General features: G+C 40.8%; 1 protein-coding gene across 1 annotated transcript in view; it reads right to left on the bottom strand.

The window, feature by feature from the left end:
- Positions 1-19490, bottom strand: part of lrrtm4l1 (leucine rich repeat transmembrane neuronal 4 like 1) — a 113090-nt gene that overhangs the window by 23273 nt on the left and 70327 nt on the right. The window contains exon 3 of the mRNA XM_026297780.1: positions 3772-5402. Within this exon, the coding sequence (XP_026153565.1) occupies positions 3772-5402 (1631 nt within the window). The remainder of the gene's footprint in view (positions 1-3771; positions 5403-19490) is intronic.

The following is a 19490-nucleotide window of genomic DNA, read 5'->3' as shown; positions in this document are numbered from 1 at the left end:
GTTACAGGGAGTAGAGGTGAAGAAGGTGGAGGATTTTAAGTACCTAGGGTCGACAGTCCAGAGCAACGGAGAGTGTGGAAAAGAAGTGAAGAGACGTGTGCAAGCAGGTTGGAACGGGTGGAGGAAAGTGTGAGGTGTGATGTGTGACAAAAGAGTGTCAGCAAGAATGAGAGGAAAGGTGGACAAGACAGTGGTGAGACCAGCAATGTTGTCTGGTTTAGAGACAGTGGCACTGAGAAAAAGACAGGAGGCAGAGCTGGAGGTAGCAGAGCTGAAGATGTTGAGGTTCTCTCTGGGAGTGACGAGGATGGATAGGATCAGGAATGAGGACATCAGAGGGACAGCTCATGTTAGATGTTTTGGAGAAAAAGCCAGGGAAGCCAGATTGAGATGTTTTGGACATGTTCAGAGGAGGGACAGTGAATACATTGGTAAAAGGATGCTGAGGTTAGAGCTGCCAGGAAGGAGGCCTAGAGGAACCAACCAAAGAGGAGGTTCTTGGATGTAGTGAAGGAGGACATGAGGATAGTTGGTGTGGGTGAGGAGGATACAGAGGATAGGGTTAAATGGAGGCGGATGATTCGCTGTGGCGACCCCTGAAGGGAGCAGCCCAAAGGAAAAGAAGAAGAAGATTTAATTAACCTTTAAACTTTATTGAACTTATTGGTAAACCTAAGGATAAAAGGATAAAAACACAACCAAAAAAAAAAAAAAAACCTAAAACATGTTTCCTGACATCAAATAAAAATAACCAATTGTGATTTTTCAAGCTGCTGACTGTAATTACCCCAGTTTATAAATTTACTCCTTATCACAGCAGAGGGACCCACATTTAAGTCATATCATAAGCTCTGGGATTAGCATACTGCCTGGCCTCTGTGCAGATTTCCATAAATCTTCCCACATTACTGAAAAAACGTGCACTTTGCCAGAGAAAATTAACTTTAACAATGAAAGACAGTTAAGACGCACATCCATACTCAAGACCATGCAAATGACAAACCTCAGTCACCTCTAATGGGTGCTCAGTCTTTTAATGAGCTGGTTAATATGTTCTGTTAGAGACTTCTCACTTTGCCATGTGATTTCAACACTGTCAAATTCTGATCAATGTTAATGCACTTCACTAATGTTTGCTGTGAATTTTGCTGATAATGTGTTATGGCAAGCTTAACAAAGTTATGGCAATTTGAGAGTTTGCATTAGTAATATAAACAGTCTCAGCAAAATGAGTTCTGTAGGCACACATAAATAAACGATTGCACCTCTTACAGCCTCTCCTCCACACGCACACACACGCACAGACACACACACAGACACACACACACACATACACACACACCAAACAAATTCTTTAGAATGTGTGAGCCATGGCATGCTGATGTGGACCGGGGTCTGCAAAATAGTTAGACAGTGTCCAATTATTCATGGTCCTTTAAAGTCAATATAACCATGAAGAACATTTTCAAAAGTGGAACTCAGCTAAGATCATTTAGATAAAAAATAAAACAGAGATAAATACTGTGTTGAGGAACAGTAATTAAAGTCACACTCAATTAACCCCAGGGAACACAAAATTTAGATTTCATTATTGTTATAATGTGGTCCTCTGATCCTATGTTTCAGAGTGTGTCCCTTGGATCAGATTAGTTGTTTTCTATTTTCCACTTTAAGGTACAACTTCGAAATTTAAACCTGAATAATTGGAGACATCTCACATTTGAAGTGAAGCGTGTTATTGAGAACAAAGAGTCAAGGGTGTGTGGTCTGTGTAACATTTATCAGTTTGGTTTGCTTAGAAAATTGGAAAATTGCATTGTACATTTGTCAGACCAAATTTCTATCTATGGAAAGTTGGATAGAATAGCTGGCATTGGTTGGAACCTGAAAATCTGAGTATTTTCATTTCTATTGAAAGTCTTAAGTTGATTGAGAGGGCAAGAGGCTCAGATAGCTGATTGGTCAGCGGGGCAGTCACCACAGAGTGGATTAGAGAGAATGTGACATCTCCAGTGGCTCTCCATGGCAGACCATGTACACAACAGCATTTTAAAAGCATTTATCCAAATTGGAAAATTGAAATTAGCTACAAATATTACATTTATTATGCCTTTGTTTTAGCAGTAAGTGCCACAGGGCATAAACACAGTGTTCAACATTTTATCATCATAACACTAGCAAATTAAGAGATTAAATAAGCTAAATTAACTAGCTAACATATGAAAACAGACTGGAGCTGAATGCTATTTCACCTACAGCAATAATGTTCTGTCAAATTAGTTTGGTTTTTTTTTTTGTCATACAAAACAGTGAACATCCAGTCCCCTCTCACAGTGTTAGTGACCCTCCTGAGACAAGAACAGGAGAATCCAAAAATCTGACAAAAACACAGGATACAGGCCGAAACACTGACGTTATCTTCATATTCTAAAGTATCATAAAGCTTCGATTGTTAATATAAACATAGTATACAATATATTTGGCAGCCCATTGCCAGGTGTGAATTCTATATTAAAATTTTTGGATGTGTATCTTGGTACATGGAAACAGTGGGAAAAAGGAACAAGAAACATTGTCATCATGCCAGTTTTTAATGGAGGCTTACAAGGTAAATGTATATAAATGTTTATAACCTTTATTATACAATTTCCCACAAGGGATTAATAAAGTATTTTTGATTCAGATTTTAAAACGGGTAGAGTGTAGTATGACTTATTAAAATATATCTGGCACCATAATAAAAGCTGAAAAGGAATTCCTATTGACATCTAACAGCCAATTAAGTTATAAAGCACGAAAACAAGCTATTACAGATGAACTTATCACTATGTTAAAGGAGTTCAGTCTGTATAATACTATATAATACTGCTAACTCAAAGTCAGAAACACAGCAAGTTATGATACCAGCTCTGACTGAAGGAGCAGTCAATGGTAATCCTGCTGTTCCTTATAGAAAACCATGCACGTGAGTTTGAAACTATAGATATGAGTAATCAGGTAATCTGCAACTTTTTTCAGTCCTCCCTGTCAAATATTTAGTTCATACTAAAGTATATGGCTGACATTTTCTTCTTCTGTGTTACTATCAGGTAGTGGTAAAATATGCTTCCAAACTTTTTACAGAAGAAAAAGCAGCAACAATATGGGATACCAGCCTATGGCTGTACTCCACTGTAATCTAGTTAAACCCTTGATTAATAATTCAGTCCTACAAAGATTTAACATTGGTCATTGATTTATAATACATAGAATTTGTTTGTAACACTATACAAGTCACTAAAAGTAGGTGTTTGCTGATAAATCCTGCTCTTTCTTATGGGAAACAATCTATTTGAATATGTAGTGGGTCACATGACCCACTACAGTTTTTTGTTCCTCACTGTCGTAATGCTTATCTATGGCACAGTGTGAGTTATCTGTGAGTTGGGCTGCCCTGCTGATCAATCAGAAACCAGTTGAGCCAGTCACTTAGACTCCACCTTCTGAAGCTTGAATAGAAATAACAATACTCCAATAGTCACATTTTTTTCAACATCTCCAGGATAATTAATTATAAATTGATCTAACAAATGGAAAACACAATCCAATTTTTGAATTTTTTGTTTTCTCTTTTATATAGAAAATCAAACTGATATATGTTACACAGACCATGCTTAACTGTAATTAAAGAGTGTCTTTTTACAGGGCATAATTGATAAAGGATTTACCTCTCTGTTGAGCCTTTTATTTTGATTTTGAGTTTTATTTTTAGGCTGATGCGATGGGTCATACCTCACACTCCCTGGAGCCAGAAATTGTGCAAGTGCAGGAACCAGTGCCATTGCCTAGCACCTCCAATGCATCTGGTGTGGCAGCAGGGTTGTAGCTCATGTAATATTCTTGGAGCTGGGTGCTCAGGTTCTGTTCTGGCTCTGGACTCTTTTTGCGACGCTTCCGACCCACCATGGATCGCTGTTGCAGCAATCTGGTTGCACCTGGGTAGCGCCGCCACAACACATAGATAATTGTCAAGATTAGGGACATGGTGAAGAAGAGTGCCACACTGCCCACCACCACTTTGTGCAGAGTCATGTGCTCCATCTCCAGGGGTGGTATATGAGTGGGTCGAGCACGAGCAACTGAGTCTCTTGGGTCCTTGCTCATATGGCCTGGAAAGGTAGGATGAGGAATAGGTCGGGGTTTGAATGGTGGAGGAGGAGCAAAGGTGCTGGTTGAGGGCATGGGTGGAGAACCACTAGTAGGGGGAAAGGTTGGTTCAGCAGTGGCTTCAGAAATCAGCTCTGATGTTGGCGAGGGTGTTTCAGTCAGAATGTAATCAGTTTCCTCACAAATACCATGGTTTCTTGTCGCTTCCATGATTTTTTCTCCCTGCAGATACTTTGGGCTGCTGCATATCATAGTGGTGTCTTTACTGCCCCGAAAATTCCTCAACCAAGCCACAAGGGGGCATATGCCAGTTCCACAGTCCCACATATTTCCAGCAAGGCTGATGGAGGTCAGTGAGATCCATGCTGACACTGCCTCCTGAGACACACTGGACAATTTGTTGGATTCCAGGTTAAGGACTTGAAGATTGGGAAGGCAGTGAAATACAGCTGGGTCCAGGGTCTGGATTTCATTTCCAGATAGATCAAGTTTCTGCAGGGTATACCAAGTCCATGGAAGACCCTGGTTAACCACCTTAATCCGGTTCCACTGCAGATAAAGTGATCTCAGGTTGGCTAAGCGTGGAAACAGAAAGAAGTTGATCCGTGAGAACTGGTTGTGCTCCAGATGCAACTCCATCAACTTCTGCAGCCCCAAAAATGTTGTGCGGGTGAGAGCCTTGATTCGATTGTAGCCCAAATCCAGAAACTCCAAACTTCGACATTCCAGGAATGCTCGAATCGGGATGTTTGAGAGACCATTTGAGCGTAGGTGTAGGCTTTGAAGTTTTCGTAAGCCATGGAATTGACCTGGCTGCAGGACTTCTAATTTGTTGTAGGACAAGTCCAGATTACGAAGATTGGGAATTCCATGGAATGTTGAATTGTGCAGGGATGTGATCCTGTTGGAGCTCAGTATTAGCTCTTTAAGCCTGCGGACCCCCTGAAATGCTCGGCTGTCGACAGCTGATATCTGATTGTGATCCAAGTATATCCAGAGAAGCTGGCTGAGGTGAGCAAATTGATATGGTAGAAGGGTGTGGAGTTCATTGTAGCGCAATGAAAGGCCCTGGCAGCCTATGGAGATGTTTTCTGGGACATCTAAGAATCCAGATGAATCACAATGGACAGTTTTCCCCTCACATCGACAGCTATTGGGGCAGGTGCGCTCACCAAAGCTGAACAACAAGGGAGCCCGCAAGAGGAGGAGGAGAGGTAAAAGGAGGTGAGGCAGTCGTCCTTCACACAGCCATGGACCTATAAGACAATATATGATAGAGAGAGATGGAAAGAGAAAAGTTTTTTGAGGATCAAGTCGTATTTTGACAAAAAGAAAATTCAGTATCATTTTGCAAGAAAAAAAATTCAAAGCTTATGAGAAATCATTTAGGTTCTTCTAGTTAACTGTGTAAATAAAAAATAAAACTCTCAGGTAGCTTAAAAACAATATTCTCCAGGGAATGATCATAAAAGCTTACTGCAGTTTAAAAATACCTATGCACAAATCTGCTGTATTAAAATATACAATGCATAGATCCAGACAGGCAATCTGTGTTTATCCGGCCGCTCTCCCAGTGTCAGCTTGGGTTGGTTCCAGCCCCAGTGACTCTCTACTGGATAAGGGATATAAGATTAATTTCAGAATAAGTCCTTTCTTCTCATTTCAAATTAGACAAGGAACATTTCAACACTAGCACTCATTCTAAAAGCAGTTATATTCGGTGTTAAGTATTATTATTATTATTAAGGAAGTATTTTAGTCTTCCAGTGATCACAGGTCATGATGCTGCTTTTTCTTCAAAAATGCTCTTTCTGAGATGTTGCTCTACTCAGACATTAATATTCTGAACATTTAGTTCTCAAAGATGATGAGCATCTAGAAATATATTTTTTTAAGGCTTAAAATATCAAGACACTGCTTAGTTATAAAGCAACTAAGAACTAAGAGTTTGAGACATTTCAGAGAACAATGTGAAAGTTCTTTCTGCAAATTAACACAAACCTTTCTTTTTTTCTTTCTTTTTTAATGTTTGCTACTATTTTCAAGACCCATTTGACTTCTGTTGATTTGAAAAGGAAAACCAGTCATCCATTCTATATCACTACTGTACAGTGTCGTTTGGGGGGGGGGGTGGGGGCAAGACTGGAGCCGATCCCAGCTGACATTGGGCGAACGCCAGTCTGTCACAAGGCTGATACACAGAGAGACAAACATTCACACTCAACTTCACAACTACGGGTAATTTACATTCACCAATCAACCTAACCTGCATGTGTTTGGACTGTGGGAGGAAGCCACAGTAGCCAGAGAAAACCCACGCAGGCACAGGGAGAACATGCCAACTCCACATTAAAAGACCCCAGTCAGCCGTAGGCTCAAACCCAGAACCCTCCTGCTGTGAGGCAACAGGACAAACTACTGCACTGCCCAAAGAGAAACAGATGCATTTTTCACTTTGTAAAAGAAAAAAATCACTTTTTTAAATCTCAGAGTTAGACATGATTTTACTTGCAGAGGTATTAGCACTCTCCACCTCATTTTTCTGAGATAAGACAGATGCCAGCTATTCCCATTTTAAGAAGCTTTTACCATCCTCCATCCAGTGGAAGATCAGAGTTTAGTACAAAATGAAACTAGGGTAACAGCAGTGCCATAGTCTTAATGATTCACTTCAGACATATTCTCTTTATGATCCAGTTTATAGTGTTACTGTAGGTAATTCACAAACTGAGCTCCTCCTACTTCATTAAGAAGTTCCTCATGGGTCAAGTTTGGGTCCTGTGCTGTTCACTATGAGTCACATAGTGGTACTAACCTCTATGTGGGTGACAAAGTCAAGCCAATATGAACAGAATCACCACATCATATCAATCACATCACACCCATACATATGCTTCAAATAGGGTGAACAACCAGTAGACCAGAGGGTACATAAACATATTTAAATTATTTTTCCCTTAACCTTGTTCTGCTCCATGTTAATTACTGTAATCACGACTACAAAGGTTTGGGACATAATAATGGTTTACTGAGCTTCAGATGCCTCGGTCTGGAGCTCTCCAGTTGTTTTGTTATTTTTGTTAGTTTGTCCTGCACTTTGTTTCTGTAACTTATTAAGTTTCACTCGGGCTGAACTGCTAAGCATTCGGCAGCACTCCCAGGATATTTTTCCTCCAATTTTTGCACATTCGGACGTTTTGTGGAGCGTTTTAGCTGGCGGAGCAGCTGCGCTTCTCAGAAAGCGCAAACGCGGGAAGCGCGCTGGTGCGCTGGTGAAACTTCGTCAGCGCGGCCTCAGGACAGCGCTGCCCAGCATACACCTGGCGAATCTCCGCTCGCTACCCAACAAGATGGACGAAATACACCTGCTTATCCGGATAAACAAGGACTTTTCGAACTCTGCTGCTCTGTGTTTCACGGAGACCTGGCTTAATGGAGCCATACCGGACAGCGCGCTCCATCTGCCCGGATTCCAGCTGATCAGAGCGGACCGCAACTCAGACGCAACGGGGAAATCGCGCGGTGGTGGGACATGCTTTTACATCAATGAGAGGTGGTGTACAGATGCAACAGTGTTGAAGAAGATCTGCTGTCCTGACCTGGAAGCACTTTTCATTAACTGTAAACCCTTCTACTCACCGCGGGAGTTTTCCTCGTGCGTTCTGGTCAGTGTTTACATTCCCCCGCAAGCGCGCGTGTGCGACGCGCTGCATCAGCTGGCTGAGGAGATCGCAAACACGGAGCAGCAACACCCGGACTCTGTTTTTATCATCCTCGGAGACTTTAATAAAGCACACTTGAGCCACGAACTGCCCAAATTCAAGCAGCACATCAAGTGCCCCACCAGGGAGGGCAATATTCTGGACCACTGCTACACCACAATAAAGGATGCATATCACGCCGTCCCCAGAGCAGCTTTAGGACTCTCTGACCACTGTCTGGTCCACCTCATACCAACATACAGGCAAAAGCTTAAATCTGCTAAGCCTGTAGTGAGAACTGTCAAGAGATGGACCAGGGAAACAGAGCAGGAGCTACAGGCCTGCTTTGAATGCACTGACTGGAGTGTTTTTCAAGCTGCTGCCACAAACCTGGATGAACTCACGGACTCTGTTACATCTTACATCAGTTTCTGTGAGGACATGTGCATTCCCACCCGGACCTTCTTAACATACAACAACGACAAACCATGGTTCTCTGGAAAACTCAGACAGCTTCGTAAAGCCAAAGGAGATGCCTACAGAAGTGGTGATCGGGTCTTGTATAATCAGGCCAGGAACACACTGAATAAGGAGATCAGAGCAGCTAAGAGGAGCTACTCCAAAAAGCTGGAAAACCAGTTTACAGCTAACGACTCTGCTTCAGTGTGGAGAGGCCTGAGGACAATAACCAACTATAGGACTCCATCCTCCTCCTCAATAGGCAATCAAACGCTGGTGAACGATCTGAATGAGTTTTATTGCAGATTTGAATCACCCCCCACCCGCTCTGATTGTCCTCCAGAGCAACCATTAATACCTCCATCCATCAACCCCCTCTCCCCCGCTCTGATACTTCAGACCAGTGTGGACGATGTGTGTCGGCTCTTCAGGAAGCAGAAGAGAAGGAAAGCACCAGGACCAGATGGGGTTTCACCATCATGCCTCAGAACCTGTGCTGACCAGCTGGCTCCCATCTTCTCTCTGATCTTCAACAGATCACTGGAGCTGTGTGAAGTCCCTGCATGCTTCAAACGCTCCACCATCATTCCCATCCCCAAGAAGCCAAAAATCACAGGACTCAACGACTACAGACCAGTGGCTCTGACATCCGTGGTCATGAAGTCCTTTGAAAGACTGGTGTTGGCCCATCTGAAGAACGTCACTGGACCCTTCCTGGACCCCCTGCAGTTTGCCTACCGATCCAATCGGTCCGTGGATGATGCAGTCAATATGGGGCTGCACTACATCCTGCAACATCTGGACAAACCAGGGACTTATGTAAGGATTCTGTTTGTGGACTTCAGCTCAGCATTCAACACCATCATCCCATCACTCCTCCAGAATAAACTCTCCCAGCTCTCTGTTCCTGACTCCACCTGTCAGTGGATTACAAGCTTCCTGACGGATAGGCAACAGCTAGTGAGGATGGGGAAATTTACTTCTGGCTCCCGCATCACCAGCACCGGCGCCCCCCAGGGGTGTGTTCTCTCCCCACTGCTCTTCTCCCTCTACACAAACGACTGCACCTCCTGTGACTCCTCTGTGAAACTCCTGAAGTTTGCAGATGACACCACTGTCATTGGTCTCATCCAGGACGGTGAAGAGTCTGCATACAGACAGGAGGTGGAGCAGCTGGCTCGCTGGTGCAGTCACAACAACTTGGAGCTAAACACGCTCAAAACAGTGGAGATGGTTGTGGACTTCAGGAGAAATGCCCCCACCCACCCCCCTCTCACCATTATGAACAGCACTGTGGCACTAGTGGAGTCATTCAGGTTCCTGGGCACCACCATCTCTCAGGACCTGAAGTGGAACTTCCACATCGACTCCATCACGAAGAAGGCCCAGCAGAGGTTGTACTTCCTGCGCCAGCTGAAGAAGTTCAACCTTCCACAGACGCTGCTGACCCAGTTCTACTCAGCGGTCATCGAGTCGGTCCTGTGCTCCTCCATCACTGTCTGGTTTAGTTCTGCCTCTAAATCAGACATCCGAAGACTTCAGAGGACAGTCCGGACCGCTGAGAAGATCATCGGTGTTACCCTACCCACCCTCCAAGTCCTGTTCACCTCCAGAGTGAGAAAAAGAGCTCGGAAAATCACTCTGGATGCCACCCACCCGAGTCACCACCTCTTCCAGCTCTTACCGTCTGGCCGGCGCTTCAGAGCTCCAAACATCAAGACAGCCCGGCACAAAGGAAGCTTCTTCCCTCAGGCCATCCAACTCTTAAACTCGTAGCTCTCCACCATTCCCTTCCACCACCTGCACTATGACACTTGCACCTTCTTGCTCTTTGCACAGCAATTAGTTCCCCTTTCATCCTGTTTCTCAGGTTATCTGTGCATTTTTCTCTTAGTCTTTTAGTTTTTTGTAGCATTTCTGTAGCATTTATGTTTACTGTTTGACCCTTTGTAGCATTTGTATTTATGTCTGTTTGCACTGGAGTACCCCCCCCCCCCCCCCCCCCCCCCCCCCCGTACCAAAACAAATTCCTTGTGTGTGTGTGTGTGCACACTCACTTGGCAATAAAGCTCATTCTGATTCTGATTCTGATTCTGATTCAATAACAGCCATTTAATTGGTGCACAGGTGCACGGTTCCATATTGTGATGCTCACATTATAAACCTGATACTGAACAATTGCAGCTTGCTAATGAAAATCACAGAAGAGCACTTCAAAACTAAAACTTGTTTCAACAACAGATCATCCAAATTTTTATCACTCGTGATGAAATCTGTTTCATGCAAGGTGTTAATATAAATAACTTAAATTTCTTAATCACTACAATCCATGTAAATGCATTCCGAAAAAGGTTCTGCCTTAAGGATGTTTGATGATGCTTATGTCCATACTGTGTGAACAGTTTAGGACTTGTGCCAAAAGTGGAATGTTCTTGACGGTCAAAGATGGCCATCTAATGTAAACACCCTCAAATTGAAGTTGACAGTCAGTCCTTTAACCTTATAGTCTCATTTGGTTTTAAATTCTACATGCTGCAGTACAGAGCCAAAACGATAAAAGATGTGTCACTGTCCTAATAGATTTTGACTGCGCTATATGTCAAGGGACACATCCTTGACCCAGGGCTTTCTTCTGGTCTCAATCTGAGTAATGCTCAAACTAAGGATATTCATCTCTCATGACAATTTTTCTTTCAAATGTACTTTCAACTCACCCGAGGCACCTTTCTGCTCTTGTGTCCAGTTTTGCAGCAGCTACTTTACTGCGACAGATTTGACCATTAAACTAGTCTACAAAGGCACAAAAGGATGGAGGGTGATAATTTTGTTTGGACAGGGTGCAGTGTTTCTGAGAAGGACATGGGTAAAAACAGAGATGATGAGGTGCATTGTGTGCATGCATAAAGCAGTTGTTGCAACAGGGATCTAATTAGGTGCTTTATATTATAGGAGGTTTCAGGGTCTAGTGTTTTTTTAATATTAAATGTTGCCACAGGTATGGAGTTTGTAATTCGAATGGTAGAAGATCTATCATTTGTTTGCTAAGTGCCTTTGTGAGATTACTGAAGGTAATTATATTCAATGTTATTTTTAATATATAAGTTTCATGACAATATCAAATGGTGCTTGAGTTGCTCAGTCTTTGTATCTTTAGGCTACAAGCAGATAATTCTTACACAGTGGTTGCCAATATGAGAAAAGACATTGGCAGAATAAGGAAATCATGCTCCTCATGATTAAACATTAGCATGAATTCATGCATACAAATATAACTTATGAACAGTTGACTTGATGTAAGCTGTGCACAAAACTGTACTTAGAAAGAGCAGACTTATATGTACACCACAAAATGTTTTAGTGGTAGATTTGTGAGGACCCTCATTGACATAATGCATTCTCTTGCTCCTTTACCATAGCCACTATTACCTCATACAGTACAAAACCCCAAACCCCAGCCACCTAATTCTAACAATCACCTGTCATTTCTGAGTGATAACCAGTTGTAAGCTGTAAAGTAAACAGTAGAAAATTCCTTCCATTGTCTGGCATACAATATGCATATTATTGTTATGCATCATTACACTACAACTTACAGGGTGTCACACAGCACTGTGACAAATGCCGGAATGAGGAGCAAACATACGCTGTCCTTCGTGATATACATTAATCAGAAGCAATGTCATTATGCTATACCTAAAGCAAGTTTGTACCATGAAATTACCAAACAAGAACAAACACAAAAAATTGAGTTTAATCTGTTGAAAATGACATTTTACCAGTGACTGAATTTCCTCATTATACATTTTTGAAATTAATGTTTTGTTTTGGAATTTGTTTAGCGGCCCTTGCCACTGAACTTTCTTCACTGAAGTAATTAGATGACAGAATAAGAGGACCAACAGCATGACAAATTCACAATGTGACTTGGTTTCGGGGGTTATGGTTCTTTACATTTATTTGGATTACAAGAATGAAAATTGCACCTATTACTCTAGTTGCAGGTTCTTCTCTCCTGTGTAACATTAATTACTGTCTGTGCTTGAAAGCATACCATTGCACAATCTTAATAGATGTATCCCAGTGACAATTACCTTTAATTGCTAGAAAACACTCAAACAGCATATACCTTCACCACGGCTGCACAAACCTCTTAATTTATTTTAATAATAGAAAATGTCAAAAAATTATCCATGTGTATCTGAGTCAGCAGCAAAATAAACACACTGATAGATAGCCCTAGGATACATGCAGATAATTTTATATCAAGTGTAGTTCAACAGTTAAAATAGCAAAAACGCTTAAAGGTGCCAAAACTTAGTCATGGATAATAGGTCTATGATTTTCTGCTAACTAACAACCAGACTGACAAATAAACATATTCATTTCTATTAATATGGCAGAATGCAAGGAAAACGAGGGGCAGCAGAAAGAAGTAAGGCAATACAGGCAGTAAATGAGACCTTGTGATACCGAGTAGATGAGAATGAGTTAAGATACACACTAGGTGAAAATGTGTGCTATAAATAAATCCCTTGTGTCCTCTGAGCAATACTGTACAAGTGCTGCCACTTTCATCACCTCCATTAGGTACTCTGTGAACTGGCCAAGCTTCCATAGTACTACACACAGTCATCAGTTTTCTCTAAATGACAATCCCATTAGAGCATTTAGAAGGGACTTTGTGAACCCTCAGGGAAACCTTACTATGTCATATCAATAAAACTATATTTGAGTTGTTGCGTGAATGTGCCATTAAAAAAATGTACAGGGGGATTCAGACATATTTTACAAAACTCCAGGCTGTACAATGTGATAGAAAGCCATAATATTCAGCCAATGGCTCATTGACGCCTCCGCATGACAGCATCTTTAATTAGCACACATTGGTTCAGCATGGATTCCTGCTTAGACAGAGGGGTAATAAAAACCCACTGGACATGTTTAAACCAGGCTCCCATGGGAGGCTTTACAGTGCAGAATGAAAAGAGACTTTCACTTTAGTACAGATTGATTATCGAATCATTAAATGTGCGTTATGAGCAGGCATCCCTCTGGTTTTCCTCTGCTTTCATGTATCAGATGCTCAGTGCACACTGTAAAAATATCTCCTTTTCTTTGCTCACGACTATTATGGGAAAACTACTGCATGCCATACTACAAATTAAAAGATGTCTCTTGACGTCATCATTTATGGAAAAACCACAAGTCAAAATTTGATTTTATAAAAATAATTAATTTAGAGAGTTAAATATAAATTAAACACTCCAATCACAATTTAGGAAGGCATTACTCTCAAATCTCCCATACTAAAATGCACATTTGTTTTTCCTGAATCTGACATCTTAGTCTTATACAGCATGTCCAATCAGAGCCAGAGGGTTTCATATCTTGCAGATGTGCAATATTGGAGATTTGAAAAAGTAGAATGCTGCAGAAGTAAACTTCAGCTGAATTACCACAAGGGGAAATCTATTCTAATGGGTTTTCAAGTATTAAGTGTGTTTTCTTCACTTATTCCACAGTTAAAATGAACAGCAGTGGAAGAGTCCTATGATACTGTAGCAGAGATTCATTTTTGTTATAGAACTTAATTGGATTGAGCTTATCTCTAATTTTTCTGAAAGGAATCTGCCTATAATACTTACTTAGCCAACAAATTACTGCTTCCATCTTCTAAAAACTGTATCCCTGGTTAATCCTCAGCTAAATTTGAGCCCAGAATGTTGGTGACCTCACTTAAATTGAATCTGAAGTTAAAGCTGTAATAAAAATCTGGATTAAATCCTATATTAAAAAGAGTACTTCATCAGTTTAACATTGCACTCCTATAACATTGTCCTTTGGTATTTCAGCCATTATTCCTAGTCAAAATGTGCTGCCTTCCTTCACCACAATGTACTTTGAATAATAATGATATTGGGGTATTTATGCTACTAGATTTGTCCCTAGACCCTGAAGCAGAGATAAGGTGATAATGCAACTTAACCTCTGTCAGTACACTCCCCCTTTCACAACTGTGTGTTTTTGCAATAGTGAAGCCTGGATTGAAGTCAGTTAAAGGTACACTTTTAGTTGGCATTGCACCTCAGCATATGGAACAGTACTCCTAGAGAAGAACAAGATGCGTAGTTGTACCTCGAAGCTGAACTGGTGCAGATTGCTTTTTATTTTACTGTATATAATGCCTCAACACAATTTGCGTCTGATAAGGATGCAATTGCAGCCCATAAATATCAATTAAAGAAGGTGCTGTGCTCTGCTTTTCCCCCTGGGCTCAACAACTCACCGACAGGGACAAGGTTGCTGAAGTTAGACACAAATGTTCACACTAAATGTCAACTAAAATGGGCTTGCAAAGGCACAAAACTGCAAAAGTTAAATTATTATATAATTTCCTAAAATATATCTTATTCCCAATTACCTCAGCTAAGGTCAGATTCCAATGGCAACCTCTTTGAAATCCAATAAAAGTGAGACCGCTTCCCCCCCTGAGGATAGAGTGGATCCTGGCAGGCCCAGCAGAGTCAGCTGTCGTCTTCCTTGGCGGTGCGACAAGTTGATATTTCATTTGAATGCATGGTGCTCTGAGCACTGATGCAAAGGCTATTACCCAGAGTGCCCAAGTGGGTTGGCCAACAGTGCTAAGGGCGCACACTGGGGCACTTCAAAGAAATGAAAAGTGCGCAAGAAAACGAAATATGTCTAGTATTTCTTATTAAATGGTCTACTGTACCACAGGTTACATACATTAACTGTAAGGGTGTGGGTGTCTTTCAAGGTTATTGACTGAAAGAAAAATAAAATCAGCATTTTTGGATGTGAACTCATTGTATACCTGTATGTGGTGTTTGCAGATTTTGTTTCCACTTCTGCATAAGTTGTACATTTTTAATCTTTATGATCTCCCAAACCTGAAAATATGTGTACATGGATCAAAAATAAGGCGTAATTTTGGGAGTCTAATCACTACAGAACCAGGAGGCTTTAGCCTAAAGACAAATGACATCATTCTATATGATATTATGCATTTTTATAGATCCCAGGGATGAACTTATTTCCTCCAACCACATGTCCTGCCCTCCCTTTATTTCCCTACTGTCTTCCTGTCTGACGCAGCAGCCAAGGGTTTTAAAGTGTGCAATGTGCGATTGAGCTTAGGCAAGCAAAATTCTAGGGTGCTACGGCATGTGTGATATATGACATTATTGAGTGTGTTCACTCAGATTTAAGGCACATAAAATTAAAAATACTTTCAGGGCACACTATGTGACATATTACCAGTCACAAGGCCCATCATGCAACTGTGAGTGATTGGACACACTGGCATTACAATATTGAAATGAAGTACCTTTTACACACTTAAAACCCATTATTTTATGCCCATTAATTTGAAAATTGGAGTAAGTTGTAATTTCAACTCACAGCAAAAGCATGAAGCAGTATAAAATGGCTGATTTATGATAAAAGCTTATTTTACTACTGCTGGAACTGCACACACATGCGGAGATAGGAGGAGCTGCCCAAATATGCCCTATACTGTACAGCTGGAGCAATATATATGGAAACTAGGGTTTAACTGGTTAATATCACACCAGTAATAGCAAAATACAGCTTAAATGGGGCAGCATCCATTAAAAATTGAAATGAAATGAGCAGTCAACTTTTTTACCTCATTTATTCTATCTAGATTTGTTACAGATGCAGTAATTGTGGTCTCTCAAGTGCAGAGGAATGAAGATTGAGCACTTGCTCTTGATTTGCCTGCTGGTCACTTTATAGGAAAAAGAGATAGGCCTAAGTTATTACCACTTAAAGACCGAAAGGCATGATTAGGTGTATTGATTAAGCATTAGCATTCCCGATCAATGGTATTAGCAACATAAGATTTATAGAATTCTTATTTATCCACAAAGCAAACTGACTATAGCATCAACTTATCGCTGTAAGAGCAGGGAAGCGGTGCTGGCAGCCATGTCCACCGATTGTACACTTTATCACTCTCATTTAAACCAGTGCCACTGAGAATTCTTGGTTCTGATTGGATGGTAGATGTAGATCACTAGTCACACAGTATAACCAACCACCTGTTTGTGTAACCAATAAAATGAAGGTGATAAAGACCCTCAGTAAAACCTACACAAATTTAGTTTGAAATGTTTTTTATATTTGCATCCAAATCAACAAAGGGCAGGTGGAAGGAAGAAATTACTACTATAATAAGCTCTGTTACCTAGAGTGAAGCTAGCAGCCTGCAGGTCTGAGGGACTGCTGCAGGGGAAATGGAGAGAGGGAGAGAGGAAATGTAATAAACAGCAAATAAAGAAAGCCAGGAAAGCCGCAGGTTAGAGTGTCACAGGGAAAGAGAGGGAGCAACAGAAATCAAACATTTCTGAACGTGTGTGTGACAGAGGGGGAGGAGAGAGAGAGGCAGCCTGCCTTTGTGAGACAGAGCTACAACGTTATCTCTGCTGGAAGGACACTTTTAACAATAGGAGCTGAGAATGAGTGCTATTCTGTGTTCTTATAATTTCAGTAATTCGAGTATGTTCAGACTTAAAAAAACATGTCAATTTTTTTTCCCCAATTTTTTCTTCCAGTTTCAAAATTTCCCACAATTTTAAAGGCACCCCTGTGAAAGCGATTCGATGCTGTAAAATGTCGATGTTGCCTAGTAATATAAGCAGAGATGTGTAGAGCCAGAAACTACTTTTCATAATATATCATACTATGAAATATACTGGAGATTATACTTTTTAAGTCCATCATTGTAATCAGTAACATGGTTATTATCACTTCTGTGATTTAACATTTGAGTGATGAATTTTGATTCTAATTTTTGAAGTAAAGCATGATTTTTATAGGCAAACAGCTCAAACTCAAAAACAGTTTTCTAAGACATGTAATAGCCTATTTATGGAAACCACGCACTAAAAATATATTTGCAAAGAGGAAGACCTTTACAAAGCATAATTGGTTATTTTCAATGTCAGCATTTTTGCACCTGCAGGTTTTGCGTGGCAATGAAAGCCGCCCGCTGTGGAAAAAGGCAACCTTAATGAAGCGTGTTGGATGGAAGTCCACTCAGAAAAGCATGTCTTTTGAGGAACTGTTCTTGTTCTGGTTTCTCTTGTCTCAGCTACTGTGCTGCCTGGTAGATATTATACACTGGTTGAAAAGAGAAAACAATAGCAGAGAGGGTGTAACTCTAGGGTACTTAAGAGATGTGAGGGCACTGTTTTATATCCCATTAAAACTTTAATTATCTATTACTGCAGTGTTTTGATCTGACAAAGTGTTCATGTCAGATCCATGAAAGATAGAACAAGCAACCGATAATTATGAAAGTTATGAAACCGTGTACAGGTTTTAGTTTTGTCCTAATATGTTTTATCCATCTACTGTACTTCTTATATTTCTAAAAACTGTCAGAAGCTTAATTGCTTGGCTATAACAATGAAAAAAAAAACGTAATGATTCCCTCCCCAAAAAATGATGAAAGTACAATGAGAGCTATTTTAATTACATTTTAGAAGCACAGTGCAGTTAGGTTGGAGTGAAATCTGCCTTTGAGGTGTCTTAATTTAAACAGCCACCTTATAAGGGGAGACGTAGCTCATCGCGCACTAACCACCGCCTCATGCAGCAGTGAACCAAATGAGACAAATAGGTTGCCTCTCTGATAGTGGCACCTAGTAAATCAGCCTTATCACCAAATCTTCAACTTTTATACCCAGGTCACAAAACATCTGGACTCAGTCTGTCAAAACGTGACAGCTAAAACTCTTCATAGGGTCATAATACCACAGATACCACCACATGCTTCACTGACTCTTGCCTATAGACCCACACATATATGCACACATGTACACACACACACAGGTTATTGGCTTCCTTACAGAGAGTCTAAGAGCTGCATTGATCGATATGAGTGCTGATGTCAAAAGATCAGCACAAACTGAGACGTTTAAGCTGGCCACAGTGAGGCTGTAAAGGCTGAGGAGTTGACATCATGGATGACGAGTATATGTGTGTGTGTGTGTGTGTGTGTGTTGGGAGTTGCTGGTAATCAGCAAAGGTCAGAAGTGTCACGGGTTATATCCACCCATTCAGGAGCATGGATCAATGATTATTTTTAATCAGAATTCTGCCCCTTATGCCAGTGATTAGTCAACCCCAAAGTGCATCAGACCCAATTTATTTCTGCTGTACATTGTAACAGGCTCATTGTACTTTGAGAAATCAACTCTTGGATGCTAGTTATCAGAATCATGGAGTAGTGACTTTATTTCTACTGGTTCTTACAGTGGCCTGTATGCCAGGATTGTATGTGGATGAAAATATCATAGACATGAGGAGATTCCTTGCATTCTTTTGCAAAGGTTTTGCTTCCCACTTGCAGGCACAAATCCTTCAGAAATGATAACTGCACATAAAAACATAAATTTGATACATTTCTATCAAACATTTTATATGCAGATACTCTGAATTCCCTCAATCTGGACTATATTCTCACAGACTCAATGGTAAATCATAAAAAGATTCCTAGAAGAATGTCATTTCATTTACTCTTTCTGCTGCAAAGCAGTTTTCTAAATTGCTGAAATGACCTCATTTTGAGCCCAAATTGGCGGTCCATTGTGACCAGAGTCATAGAAATAACTCCAGGTGGCTGCCCTCCTATGGTCTTCTCGTGGGTGTAGCTTCAAACACAGCCTCAACATCTCCAAGGCAGACTTAAACAAATTTGTCAAAATATCCTTCACGTCAGCATTAAGTACATATGATTCATCACAAGGGCTATAATGTGTTATGTTGTGATGAATTGTGCCTTTGTTTAAGGCTGCCTTGGAGATGTTTGTTAATTTCACAAAAGGGACTTGTCTACTTAGTCACTGAGTTAACTTGATGCTGCTGTAGCTGAAGAGCCAGCTTTGGGTTCAAAGTGTTATATTCATTCTAATTACTATAAAGGAGAAGTAATATAAAAGAGAGATGTCAATACTGTCACAAGTCTTTGTGAAAGAGAATAATTCTTTATATTTAGCACTGGGATAAGAAGGACATGCATGAATTCTGCACATCTTATTTTTCTGGAAGAACATCAACATGTAATTTAAAAAATATATTTCTATCTATGCTTCCCTCCACATGTCATCTGCTACTTTATACTTTTCCTGCTTCCCA

Source organism: Mastacembelus armatus, chromosome 12, assembly GCF_900324485.2.
Source record: "Mastacembelus armatus chromosome 12, fMasArm1.2, whole genome shotgun sequence".
Taxonomy (NCBI): domain Eukaryota; kingdom Metazoa; phylum Chordata; class Actinopteri; order Synbranchiformes; family Mastacembelidae; genus Mastacembelus; species Mastacembelus armatus.
This window is presented reverse-complemented; position numbering and strand designations above follow the sequence as displayed.